The 13,536-nt window shown below is 45.5% G+C and overlaps 1 protein-coding gene across 1 annotated transcript; it reads left to right on the top strand.

Annotated features, from left to right (window-relative positions):
• The first annotated feature begins 3,016 nt into the window (after positions 1-3,016).
• Positions 3,017-12,317, top strand: SRSF6 (serine and arginine rich splicing factor 6). The gene is made up of 6 exons (XM_034947742.2): positions 3,017-6,864; positions 7,085-7,233; positions 8,495-8,619; positions 8,757-8,965; positions 9,240-9,323; positions 9,428-12,317. Exons 1-6 carry the CDS (start codon positions 6,758-6,760, stop codon positions 9,786-9,788), a joined length of 1,035 nt encoding a protein of 344 aa, XP_034803633.1. The 5' UTR covers positions 3,017-6,757; the 3' UTR covers positions 9,789-12,317.
• The last annotated feature ends 1,219 nt before the right edge of the window (positions 12,318-13,536 follow it).

Consider the following 13,536-nt stretch of genomic DNA (forward strand, 5'->3'; position numbering starts at 1 on the left):
AGGCACCGGGGCCAGACTCGCTTTATAACAATCCACCCTCTCAATAACCAACCCACTCCTTCCGTAATAACAACATTAATTCGTGAAGGCTCCACCCCCATTCATGATTCAATCGCCTCTTATTAGGCCCCACCTCCCAATATCATGCACTGGGGATAAAGTCTCCAACACAGAAATTGTTGAGGGACATGTTCAAGCCACAGCAATAACGTTGAGCAGAAACCAAAAGAAAATGAGGGGAGCAAATCACAGAAAAATAGTTCCAGATGCAGGGAGCTGTCCCGTGACAAGGCCCTCAGGTCAGTGTATGTTTGGCACATTCAAGAGCTGGTGGGAGAAGGAAGGGTAAGAAATGCAGGGAGAGTTGGAGGGATGTGACTGTATAGGACCTACCCCCATTGATGTTCAAAAGCAACCGCAAACCCATCCAATACACACATGTGTAGTCGTATCAAGAGCTGGGGGTTTTAGGCCAGGCAAGGTGGCTCATGCCTGTAATCCCAGCACTTTGAAAGGCCGAGGTGGGCAGATCAGTTGAGTCTAGGAGTTCGAGACTAGCCTGGGCAACATGGCAAAACCCCATCTCTAAAAAAAATTAGCTGGACGTGGTGGCGCATGCCAGTAGTCCCAGCTACTCAGGAGGCTGAGGTGGGAAAATTTCCTGAGCCCGGGAGGTGGAGATTGCAGTAAGCCAAGATGGCACCACTGCACTCCAGCCTAGATGACCAAGTGAGACTCTGACTCAAAAAAAAAAAAAAAAGCGGGGTGGGGCGGGGCTTGAGGTGGTGTTATTTACAAAAAAAATGGGATCATGCATATATTAAAACTTGCCTTCTTAACAACACTCAGAAGCATCATTAGTGGTCAGTCACACAGATTGAGGTAAGCAAACCTCTTCTGTGAAGAGCCAGCGAGGAAATAGTTCAGGCTTTGCAGGCTGGATAGTCTCTGTTGCAACCACTCAATATAATAACAAATCAAGACTGCTGTTGTAGCTTGAGAGGAGCCATAGACAATGTGTAAATGAATGGGTGATACTGTGTTCCCATAGAACCTTATTTACAAAACAGGTGGCAGGCCAAGATTTGACTGGGGCCCTAGTTTGCAAAGCTGACACATGACGTTACTATGGTTTTCCCAATGCTGAGAACAGTAGGCATTCAATAAATATTTATTTGAAATGAGAATAATCTTACTTATTTTCATTGTGGAAGAGTATTCCATGGCTTGAATAAGCATCCCTGGACCTATGATTTTACAAACTGGCCCCTTGTCAAATAGATTTCTAGGATTAAGGTTACTGGGTCAAAGGTTTATGAACTTGCTGTTTGTCAATTAACCACTACCTCCCTGAAACCCTTTCCACTCCTAGCTTCTGTGACACCACACTCTTTTCGGGTTTTTTCCTTACCTTTTTAGACACTTCCCAGTTGCCATTCCTGAATTTTTGGAAGGGAGGGGGACAGGTCTTCACTCTGTGGCCCAGGCTGGAGAGCAGTCACACAATCACGACTCACTGCAGCCTGAAACACGTGGGCTCAAGTGATCCTCCTGCCTTTGCCTCCCAAGTAGCTAGGACTACGGGTGCGTGCCACCATGCCTACTAACATTTTTCTTTCTTTTTTTGACACGTAGTCTTGTTCTGTCGCCCAGGCTGGAGTGCAGTAGTGCAATCTCTGCTCACTGCGACCTCCACCTCCCAGGTTTAAGCGATTCTCAGTCTCCCGAGCAGCTGGGATTACAGGCCTGCACCACCACACACGGCTAATTTTTGTGTTTTTAGTGGAGACGGGGTTTCACCATTTTGGCCAGGCTGGTCTCGAACTCCTGACCTCAAGTGATCTGCCCACCTCGTCCTCCCAAAGTGTTGGGATTACAGGCGTTAGCCACTGTGCCTGGCCTTTTTTCATTTTTTGTAGACTTGCTATATTGCCCAGGCTGGTCTTGAACTCCTGGCCTCCAGAGATCCTCCCACCTCATCCTCCCAAAGCGCTAGGATTACAAGCACAAGTCCCTGCACCCAGCTTCCATTCCTAAATTTAACAAAATTTCAGAGTCCCTGTGGTAGTGTGTGTGGAATTGGTTCCTTCCGGTGGGTTCTTGGTCTTGCTGACTTCAAGAATGAAGCCGCGGACCCTCGCAGTGAGTGTTACAGTTCTTAAAGATGGTGTGTCCGGAGTTTTTCCTTCAGGTGTTCAGATGTGTCCGGAGTTCCTTCCTTCCAGTGGGTTCGTGGTCTTAAGCTGCAGACCTTCTGCAGTGAGTGTTACAGCTCTTAAAGGTAGTGCGGACCCAAAGAGTGGGCAGCAGCAAGATTTATATGTGCATGTATACATAAATATGTATAGAGAGAGGCTTAAGTCCATGGAATGTAGTTAGGGAAAGGAGAATTTGACAATGATAACATTTGTTACTCATCAAACTCTCATTTTTAAAAAATTTATTAAAATTATTTGCAAGAGTTGAAGCAGGAAATGACACTCTTACGGTATTGGTGGGACTGGACATTGCTTTGGGGAGTTAGTGGGATAGTATTTATTGAAGGATAGGGAATTCGTTTGTCAAAGAGAAAGATGCAGCTGATATCATCCACTCTTCCTCTCACTTCTCTTTCCCAAAGCCCAGTGGCTACCCCTAACAAAAAACCCAAGAGCACTGCTGAGGAAGAGAAAACAGTTTCAAATATCATAATTGAGAGAGGTGTTGGATTGTCACCATTCTGTGGAGTCTTCCTGAGGACTCAACTCTGCTGATGTGTTGGGAGAACAACTCAAAGGAGAAATGGTAGATGTGCAGCATGGGAGCTCATATCTTTTCTTATTTCTTTCTTTCCTTTCTCTCCTTTCTTTTTTAGACAAGAGTCTTGCTCTGTCACCCAGGCTGGAGTGAAGTGGAGCCATCATACCTCACTGCAGCCTTGACCTCCAGGGCTCAAGTGATCCTCCCACCTCAGTCCCTGGAGTAGCTGGGACTACAAGTATACGCCGCCAGTATTGGCCTTTTTTTTTTTTAAGAGATGGAGTCTTGCTATGTTGTTCAGGCTGGTCTTGTGCTCCTGGGATCAAGTGATCCCATCTCTGCCTCTCAAGGTGATGGGATTACAGGTGTGAGCCACGGTGCCCGGCAAATCCCCTCTTGTAGCAACTCAGGTGTATTTGTATGGCGTGGAGTGAATATAGCAGTAGTTGCTCCAGGAACAGAATCCAGAATTGGAAACTGTCAGTGACAGAGTTAGAAAGAATCATGAATCAGATGACTGAAAGATCCTCTGAGGCTCTTCCAACTGGGAGATTGGATTGCATGTTGCCAAGCTAGTCCAAACTTCGTTTTAAAAACTTCCATAGGCTGGGCATGGTGGCTCATGCCTGTAATCCCAGCACTTTGGGAGGATGAGGCTTGAACTCCTTGAGCCCAGGAGATCAAGATCAGCCTGGGTAACATAGGGAGACCCTGCCTCTATTTTAAAAAGAAAAGAAAAAAACTTCTGTACAGGATTCATTTGGAATAGCACTTCTCAACCTCAGCTATTGACATTGGGGACCAGATAATCCTTCGTGGTGGGGCTGTCCTGTGCCTTGCAGGATGTTTCGTGGCATCCCTGGCCTCTACCCATGAGATACGAGCAGCTCCTTCCCTCCTCCAGCTGTGACAACCAGAAAGTCTTCAGATATTGACAGATGTCCGCAGGGGGGACAGAACTACCCCCTGTTGAGAACCACTGCCCCCTGTTGAGAGCCTTCCCAATAGCTGTGACTACAGGCATGTGCCACCATGCCCAGCTAATTTTTTTAAAACAAGTTTTTTGTAGAGATGGGATCTTGCCATGTTGCCCAGGTTGATATCGAACTCCTGGGCTCAAGCAATCCTCTCACCTGGGCCTCTCAAAGTGCTGGGATTACAGGCGTGAGCTACTACGCCTTGCTCCTTGTTTTTCTTTATTTCATTGAGTCAGAGTCTTGCTTTGTCATCCAGGCTGCAGTGCAGTGGCATGATCATAGCTTACTGCAGCCTCGAACTCCTGGGCTCAAGAGATCTTCCTGCCTCAGCTTCCCAAGGTGCAGGGATTACAGAATCATATTTTTTATCTGACTTTAAGCACGGTCTCTATCTCCCCCAGTCGTGACAAACAACGTTTCCCTCCAGACTGCCAAATAGCTCCAGGAGGACAAACCCCGCCCCCCCTTTTCAACCCGAAGCGGAAGGATATTGAGGTTGCACCACTCAAAACAGAGCAGGAATACAAAAATATCCAAAGAGCTGGTGTTGGGCTTGGCACAATGGCTCACGCCTGTAATCCCAGCACTTTGGGAGGCAGAGACGGGTGGATCACCTCAGGTTGGGAGTTCGAAACGAGACCAGCCTAACATGGTGAAACCCCGTCTCTACTAAAAATACAAAATTAGCTGGGCGTGGTGGTGCATGCCTGTAATCCCAGCTACTCGGGAGGCTGAGGCAGGAGAATCACTTGAACCCAGGAGGCGGAGGTTGCAGTGAGCCGAGATGGCACAGGTGTGAGCCACAGAGCCTGGCCTGGGCTGCGTTCTTTCAGGAGGCTCTGGGGCGAATCTGTTCCCTCGTGTCTTCCAGCTTCCAGAGGCTACTGGCACCCTTTGGCTTATGGTTCCTTCCTCCATCTTCAAAGCCATTAACTTCGGTTGTGACTTTCTTACAGCCAATCACTCTGACCCCAATCCCAGCCTCCTTTGTCACATCTGCTTCTCTGACTGTGGCTCTCCTGTCCCCCTCTTGTAATCACCCTTATGATCACATGGGGCCCACCTGGACAATCCCGGGGCATCTCTGCATCTCAAGATGCTCAACTTAATCAGATCTGCAAAGTCCCTTTTGACATACAAGGTAACATCTTCACAGGTTTCAGGGATTAGGATTAGGACATAGACATCTTTAGGGGGAACCCTTATTCTGCCTACCGAGGTGAAGAGGTGAAGCCGGCTGGGCTTCTGGGTTGGGTGGGGACTTGGAGAACTTTCCCGTCTAGCTAAAGGATTGAAAACACACCAATCAGTGCTCTGTCTAGCTAAAGGTTTGTAAACACACCAATCAGCACTCTGTAAAAACGGACCAATCAACATTCTGTAAAATGGACCAATCAGCGCTCTGTAAAATGGACCAATCAGCAGGATGTAGGCAGGGCCAAATAAGGGACTAAAAACTGGCAGTCCAGCCAGCAGTGGCAACCCGCTGGGGTCCCCTTCCACGCTGCGGAAGCTTTGTTCTTTCCTTCAGGCAGGTTGGAGTCTTGCTTTGTCACCCAGGCTGGAGTGCAGTGGCATGATCATAGCTCACTGCAGCCTCGAACACCTGGGCTCAAGAGATCCTCTTGCCTCAGCTTCCCAAGGTGTGGGGATTACAGACTCGTATTTTTTATTTATCTAACTTTAAGCACGGCCTCTACCTCCCTCAGTCGTGACAAACAACGTTTCCCTCTAGACTTCCAAATAGCTCCAGGAGGACAAAACCCCCCTTTTTCAACCCGAAGCTTAAGGATATTGAGGTTGCACCACTCAAAACAGAGCAGGAATACATAAATATCTAAAGAGCTGGTGTTATCTCAGTGATATCCCTTCCTTTTTTTTTTTTTTTTTTTTAGCTTCGGTGACACCCTACTCTCCTGGTCTTCTCCCTACCTCGCTAGTCACTCCTCCCAGTCTCCTTTCCTGTGCTTAAATTTCAGAGTACCCCAGGCGTTGGCCTGGGTCTTCCGCTCTCCACTTAAACTTACTCCTTTGAGGTTTTCAATCTGGTTCTCCAGCTTTAAACAGCATCTCCATTGATAAACTCACAAAATAAGGCACTTTCAAGTCAATGGAGGAAATGATAGTATTGGGACAAAGGACTTTCCCCGTACACGGGAGAAAAAAAATCGTTCGTCGCTGTGGGAGGGCTGCCGGGTCTCGTCCACGCTCCCTTTTGAGCACCTACAGTGAGCGTAGGATTGCCACGGATAGCCCAATCCACAAGTGAGTCAAGCTGCCAGGGCTCCAAGAAAGACCCATGGAGGGAGAGGAGAACGTCTGGGGAGGCGAAGGCTGCGAGTGAGACCCGGAGAGGCTGATGTCGGCGGGTCTGCGCGCTCGCAACGCGACCCCCGCCCGGTCAGCAAGACCTCGGCGCGCGATCCTCAGATTCTGCGAAACAAGACAAGCGACTGGGTCCGAGACCGCGGTCCCCATCAAAACGAGCATCAACCAATCGCTGGGAGAAATCGGCAGCCTCGTTTTAAGCCACCAAGCAGAGACCGCGGCGACCTATTATGATAACCTCGAGAACCAATGAAAAACGGGGATTCGCTCAGCCCGCCTCCCGAGCTTCAACCCCGAAGAGATCGCGCAGAGTTTTATAAAAGGTACAAATTAGAAAACAGTTCTGCGGCTGGATTAGAGACATTGTGTTTTCAAAGACGGTGGGGAGGGCTAGAGAAAAATCCTAGAAGCTAGCAAGACCGCACTACACCGAAACGTCGCGGGCAACGGACTCGCCAGTCACCATCTAGCCCAGGGACGACGCGGGACGGACGTGCCGCTGCGCGCTGACATCACGCTCCAGGCCCCGCCCCACCGGCCGCCCATATAGCGTAAGCCTGGCGCGCGCGCGCGCCATTGTGTGGCTGGACTCGGCCGCCCCTGTGGCGTGAGGCGCGTGTTCGGGCTCTTGCCGTCCCCGCACCCGCACCGCGGCTACTGGCTTGCGGTCCGCCGTTCGACAACCAGCCCTTGGGCCCCCGCCCGCCACGGACATGCCGCGCGTCTACATAGGACGCCTGAGCTACAACGTCCGGGAGAAGGACATCCAGCGCTTTTTCAGTGGCTATGGCCGCCTCCTCGAAGTAGACCTCAAAAATGGGTGAGTCGGGCCTGGGCGCCCGCGCCCAGCGTCCCAGGCCTGGTGGCGGCGGGAACTCTCCAAGGAAAGAAGCGGCCAAGGCCGCGGCGCCGCGTGGCAGGGCCTCAAAGATGGCGACGGCGCGGCGTCGCGGGGGCGCGCGGTGGGGTACGGGCGCGCGCACGGGCGCGCCCTGGCTAACGACTCCCCCGCCGTTGTCCGGCCCTCGCACCGCCCCTAGGTACGGCTTCGTGGAGTTCGAGGACTCCCGCGACGCCGACGACGCCGTTTACGAGCTGAACGGCAAGGAGCTCTGCGGCGAGCGCGTGATCGTAGAGCACGCCCGGGGCCCGCGTCGCGATCGCGACGGCTACAGCTACGGAAGCCGCAGTGAGTCCCACCCCCGCGCGCTCCGCGCCCTTGGGGACCCTGGGGGCGGGGGTGGGTGGGGTGGGGCCTCCCAGCCCGGGCAGGCGCGAGGGCCGGGGGTCGTTTGACTTGGGTGTCCCCGAGCCCCGCTGCCTTCACGTCTGCCCGGGGCAGCCATGGGACGCCGGAGCGCGGGGATTGGGTTTGGGTGTTTGGTTTTGTTTATTTGCCAAGTTGGGAGGTGGGTGGCTTCTTCTGGCCCCTTGTCAGCACTGTCACGGGTTCTTCCCACAGAGGAAGTAAGGGGTGGCTGTATTTGTTGTATCCTCCTTACTTACCTATCAGTGCATTAGTTAGAGGTTCGGGGGCAGGCTCGGGTGGAGGTGGGGTAGGGGGCGCGGGGGACGGGGAAGGGGAGGAGCATAAAGTATAGGTCTTAAAGCTATGGAACTTGATGGGGGCCAAAGAATGTACTATTTTTAAGTAATGTGGTATTGTACCACAAAGTAGATCTAAATAAGCTTTATGCTGTATTTGAACTAATTGGGGCATGTTATTGGGAGGAGGTTGGGGGGATTTTTGGTTATGTTAAATGTTTGATGTTTAAATTGTTGCATGTTGAATTCAAACTTTTTAACAAGTCCTTGATGTTTCAATTTGAAAGTGACCAATGGGGCTGAGGCTGTGTCCACTGAGGCTAAGATGACTGCCTTTCCTGATTGGCCTTGGCTTTTCCATACATTGTGTGACCCTTGCCCTATGACCCTTTGGCTGACCTTACCGGAAGCCATGACGACAGCAGCCTTTTGCCATTAGACGCAGGGTGATGGTGAGGATTCCAAGGGTTAGACAAAACTGGTTAATCTGAACTAGGTGACTGTTACCTTGCGTGTTTTGTGGCCAAACCACCACCAAAAACCTCACACTGTGATGTAAGTACTTAGTGTAAAACTAGTAAACATTTTTGTAAAATGTAGAAATGCATGTAATCAGTTAAGTTTTATATTTTACAATGTTCTGTAAAATAAAACTTAGCGAGGTAAATCGAATAAAGGAGCAGTCACTCTCTAACAGATTGTAGGAGAGGTTTAGTTGGATTTAGTCTATTTGACTTGCCCTTAATTTAATTTTATGGCAAATCACAAATGTGTCGAAGGTTTAGCAATATAATAGCAAAGTCCTACTCCAGTAAATAAAAGTTGATATGTTTGTACTAACTTTCAAAGACATTATGCGTTTTTATCATTACAAGGCATCTAATTGTTCCCTTCATGTGATAAAGGTGGTGGAGGTGGATACAGCAGTCGGAGAACATCTGGCAGAGACAAATACGGACCACCTGTTCGTACAGAATACAGGCTTATTGTAGAAAATCTTTCTAGTCGGTGCAGTTGGCAAGATTTAAAGGTATGTTTTGTAATTCAAGATAGAAATGATATGACTAATGCTTTAAAGTAAACTCATTTTATATTCTTATTTCTGGGAATTTATTATGGTATATAGATGTTTTAAGATTTCCAAGTCTGACCAATCTTGTCTTTCAGGATTTTATGCGACAAGCAGGTGAAGTAACCTATGCGGATGCCCACAAGGAACGAACAAATGAGGGTGTAATTGAGTTTCGCTCCTACTCTGACATGAAGCGTGCTTTGGACAAACTGGATGGCACAGAAATAAATGGCAGAAATATTAGGCTTATTGAAGATAAGCCACGCACAAGCCATAGGCGATCTTACTCTGGAAGCAGATCCAGGTAACTTGTTGAAGGACACTGTGGGAAGGAAACAATATTTGCCAATAAAAAGGGAGTAATTGAGTGATGTCAATTGTTGCCTACTTGAATTAAAGCCAGCTTTTAGTTTGTTTTGGCTGTGCATCATTGCGTTCTTTTCTAGATGTTTTGAACAGTGTTATTTAATTTCGTAGTAAAGAAAAACATTATTCTTTGGCTTATCTATTTTTGCCAGATGGTACGGATGTATTTAAGTTGGATTGGGATTAAGACTTCATTGTTTTTCTCCTAATAGGTCTCGATCTAGAAGACGGTCACGAAGTAGGAGTCGCAGGAGCAGCCGCAGTAGATCTCGAAGTATCTCAAAAAGTCGCTCCCGGTAAATAACGTTGTGTTGAGTCACTGTGAATATTACCGTACTTGTTTATGGAGTATGTGTACATTCTCACAAAGTATTGAGAAAATCGATCTTTCCTTGTCCAGTTCCAGGTCGCGGAGCAAAGGTCGATCACGTTCTCGATCAAAAGGCAGGAAATCTAGATCAAAGAGCAAATCTAAGCCCAAGTCTGATCGGGGCTCCCATTCACATTCTCGAAGCAGATCTAAGGATGAGTATGAGAAATCTCGAAGCAGGTCTCGGTCCCGATCCCCCAAAGAAAATGGAAAGGGTGATATAAAGTCAAAATCCAGATCAAGGAGCCAGTCCCGTTCCAATTCGCCGCTACCTGTTCCACCCTCAAAGGCCCGTTCTGTGTCCCCTCCACCAAAAAGAGCTACTTCAAGATCCCGTTCTAGATCTCGCTCAAAGTCAAGATCAAGGTCCAGGTCGAGTTCCAGAGATTAACTCAGAACTCCTTGTTTGCACACTATTATGGAACACTTTCCTACTTAGGCAGTTACTCTTCCATGTTTATACTTGGCCTCTTCTGCAAGAGGAATCTCTTGAAAACAGGGGCACACAGAAATTTGATTTGTGGCCAAATTGGATGAAAAAGATGAGGCTCTAAGGAAATGGTGGCATGAAGACCCTCTCCCTTCTTTGTAGAATTAAGATAACTTTGATTTTATAGCTTTTGAGCTAACGTAACTTTTGTAAAGATTAAGCTCATTTAGTTTTTTTTTTTTTTTTTTTTTTTTTTGAGTATTTCAGCAGGATCTGCTGGCAGGGTTTTTTTTGTTTTATTTGTTTGCTTATTTTTAAATTAACTGTTTTGAGCTTTGAATACTTAAGGCTTTAGAGGGAGAACCCAATTTTCAATTATGTTGGCTTTTTATAAAGCTTGAGTTATGTAAGATTTAAATAAAAGTTTGCTACCAAGATGATTGCCTTATTGAATAGGTCACTATTAAATTCCTTTAAATGTTGATAATCTGCCATTTGTGGAAACAACGTAAATTCTACTTAAGTGTAAACAAGGCAAGCCTCAGACCAGCAATAAATTACTCAGTTTGGATAACATTATTTTGTGCAGTTAATCAAATTTGCCAAAGTCTTTATCTGCCCCTTTAACAAGTTGAGTAAAAATAAAAGGTATTTTTTAGTCAATGTGTTCCATGATTTTGCTTAAATTAATACTTTTAAGTAATGGAACTTTTTTCAAAGGCAAATTTAAACTATTTAAGAAATAGCTCCTAATACTTGGGATCTTGTTTAGAGAATCCACTTACTGGAAGTTCTCAGCATAATTAGTGTTGAGAGTGGTTCAGTTGTCTTTAATGTTTGTCATGTGGAAATGGAAGTGGCCTCTTTTTGTTCTGAAATTGAGTTTTTTCAAAGTGTAAAAGCACATACTGCATTTTCTGCTGAAAGATCATTATGTTTAACAGGCACTTAATCTCAGTAAAGTCAGTTGCCAGTTAAGTTCCACCCAGTAGTCAGTCCCCTTTGTAGTTAGTGGGATTATTTGATAATTGGTTAGATCATACTTGTAAATTTTAATGCTTTGTGTAATTGGTTTGAAAAACAGTGAAATGGGTAAACGCAAAACTTTTGTACTTTATTACGAGTAAAGTGTAATGAGTACTGTGGAAACCAAATTTGAATACTGCAAATTTGTAGGAGTTACTAGGTTAGCAATTAGTCCATACATCCATAAGCCTGATGAGTTGAAATTGCAGTTTGAGAAGTGAATTAACCTTACATCCCTTTGTTCAGATACCTTAAAAGTTACTTTATTTAAAAGCATTTATTAATCTTAGTCTGAAATCAAAATATAGATTAATTGGCTCAGCTTTAATACCTGTCTAGGAGGTGTCACAATGTAGGGTACCAAGGGTTGGATTGTGATGGGGCATGGTCGTACACTGCTCATTGTGCCACAGGTGTGACTGGAAAGCATGATATTCTAGGGTTGGTTTGTAGATTCAAATAATCCAGAAATATACCTAATAAGATTGAGTGAAAAACTTGAGTCAAATATCTAGGGCATTCACAGAGTAGCTGTGAGTTCTTGGTAATGTGAAAAAGGCCTTGTTTTTCAGAAATTCCTGGGTTTCCTGTTAAAAAATCTTAAAGCCCAACCTTAGGAATATAGTGCCCCAAAAGGCGGATGCTTCTTCCATTATCTTACTTTCTTTGATACTTTATTTAATTAGATGTTTATAAAGAAATGGGTTTATTTTTCCAGCATAAACCTCAGAATTTAAGGAAAGAAAATGATGTCTGTTGTTATAGTTCATTGTTTTGCCTACTCAGCAGAAGTGATGACTCTTAAAAATTGGCTTTGACCAAAGTTCTCTTCTTTTCAGGGAAAGAACATAAAAGCTTTTTGAACTACAGCCTTTTTAAAAGAGGGATGGGAGGATATTACAGTAAGAAATTAGGCTTTCTAAAAGTATGAAACATCCTTCAACTGGGCTCTCTTGTTAATAGGACATCATATGGTAATAGACTGGTTTGACTATATTGTTAGCTGCCACAGTAAGCAGGTCATTGTATAGGTAAATGCCTGCACCCATAATTTTCTAGTAATAGCCACGACCAATTTATTAACAGTCAGGGCCTATCCTTGCCTGTAGTTCTCAGTCACTGGATGCACAAAATCACTGTGTAACATTGGCTCACTTGGTGAGCATAGGGTTGACTGATAAAATGTTTAATTCCCTTGCTAGCTTGTGAGAAGAATGAGTTGATGACATGCTCCATACCAGTGGCTAGATGGAGTATTAAGGTGGAGCAGAAAAGAAGTGAGAACATCTTGATTCCCCTTTCTTTTACTTGATGGTGTTTATGAACATGCCATAGTGCCTTTATGGCCAGTTTGAGTCCTGCCTACTTTGACTTTTACGTTCCCATTCCTGTGTTACCACCTTCCTCCCGATTTGTTCACCTATTTTGTGCTTTAAATCTCAATAAAATACTTACTGAGGGAAAGGCTTGTTTTGAGTTTATTGCATATGCCCACTTAGGACCAGATTCTTAACAAATGTTTTTTTGAATTGGAGTTTGCATTGGCAAGCCATTCCTGTCTTGAGTATGAGAACAGGATCTTGTGTTCACTTACCCAGAAACGTGAGTTTGGGATTTAGTATATGGTTTATGTTGGGCAACTCATTAATCACTGTGCTTCAGTGTCATCCATGAAACTAGGGATAAAACATGCATGGGATGTGAAGATTAAAAGTCAAGAATATGAACAGTACAAGAGAGTACCATAACAAATACAATTTTATTTACAAATATACATGGTTGGACCATACCTTGGAATCTACTTGCTAATGCAGCTGCTGTTAACAGTTCTTGTATCTGCTCAGAGATTTCTATGATCATATAAAAATGCCTTTTTAGGTTTTCAGTGTTCATGCCCTGAGTAGTAGTCTGCAGTTTGCTTTAATACATGGTAATACAAAGATCGGCTTTAAATGGCTGGCTGGTTACTGTTGAATGAATGTATGATAAATTTTTTTTCAGAACCAACAGTGTGAATAATCCTTTCAGTTGTGTATCAGCATGAATTTAAAAATTACTTTCAAGATTCAACATTATACAATAAAACTTTTAGAGTTCTTGCAATAGAGCACCTAGTGTAGTAATTACCGATTTATATGCTAATCTTTGAGTTTCCTCAGTGACCATATTTTGAATAACAGATTAGTATCCCAAACACGTATGCATCCATTTACTGAAAGGACAAGTCAGTACAATTGTGCAGTTGGTCTTCGTAGATCCAATATAGCTTGTTTACATATGCCTGTTTATCTTTGAGCAATCCTGCAGATGGCCCCCAGTATAGCACTTAACACAGTCGTTAACTTTTTATTCCTTTTGAATAGAAAGGAATCATGGTTCAAAACTTAGAAGAGTGGGCGCGGTGGCTCATGCCTGTAATCCCGGCACTTTGGGAGGCCAAGACAGGAGGATCACCTGAGCTCAGGAATTCAAGACCAGCCTGGCCAACATGGTGAAACCCTGTCTCCACCAAAAATATAAAAATTAGCCAGGCATGGTGTTGCGTGCTTGTAGTCCTACTACTTGGGAGACTGAGACAGACAGGAGAATTGCTTGAACCCAGGAGGCGGAGGTTGCTGTTAGCCAAGATAACACCATGGCACTCCAGCCTGGGCGACAGAGTGAAACCCTGTCTCAAAAAAAA

Source organism: Pan paniscus, chromosome 21, assembly GCF_029289425.2.
Source record: "Pan paniscus chromosome 21, NHGRI_mPanPan1-v2.0_pri, whole genome shotgun sequence".
Lineage (NCBI taxonomy): Eukaryota > Metazoa > Chordata > Mammalia > Primates > Hominidae > Pan > Pan paniscus.

Coding starts and splice junctions, on each gene's coding strand:
- SRSF6 (XM_034947742.2), top strand. CDS start 6,758: ATGCCGCGCGTCTACATAGGACGCCTGAGCTACAACGTCCGGGAGAAG. Junction 8,620..8,756: donor GCAGTTGGCAAGATTTAAAG/GTATGTTTTGTA, acceptor CTTGTCTTTCAG/GATTTTATGCGACAAGCAGG. Junction 9,324..9,427: donor ATCTCAAAAAGTCGCTCCCG/GTAAATAACGTT, acceptor TTCCTTGTCCAG/TTCCAGGTCGCGGAGCAAAG.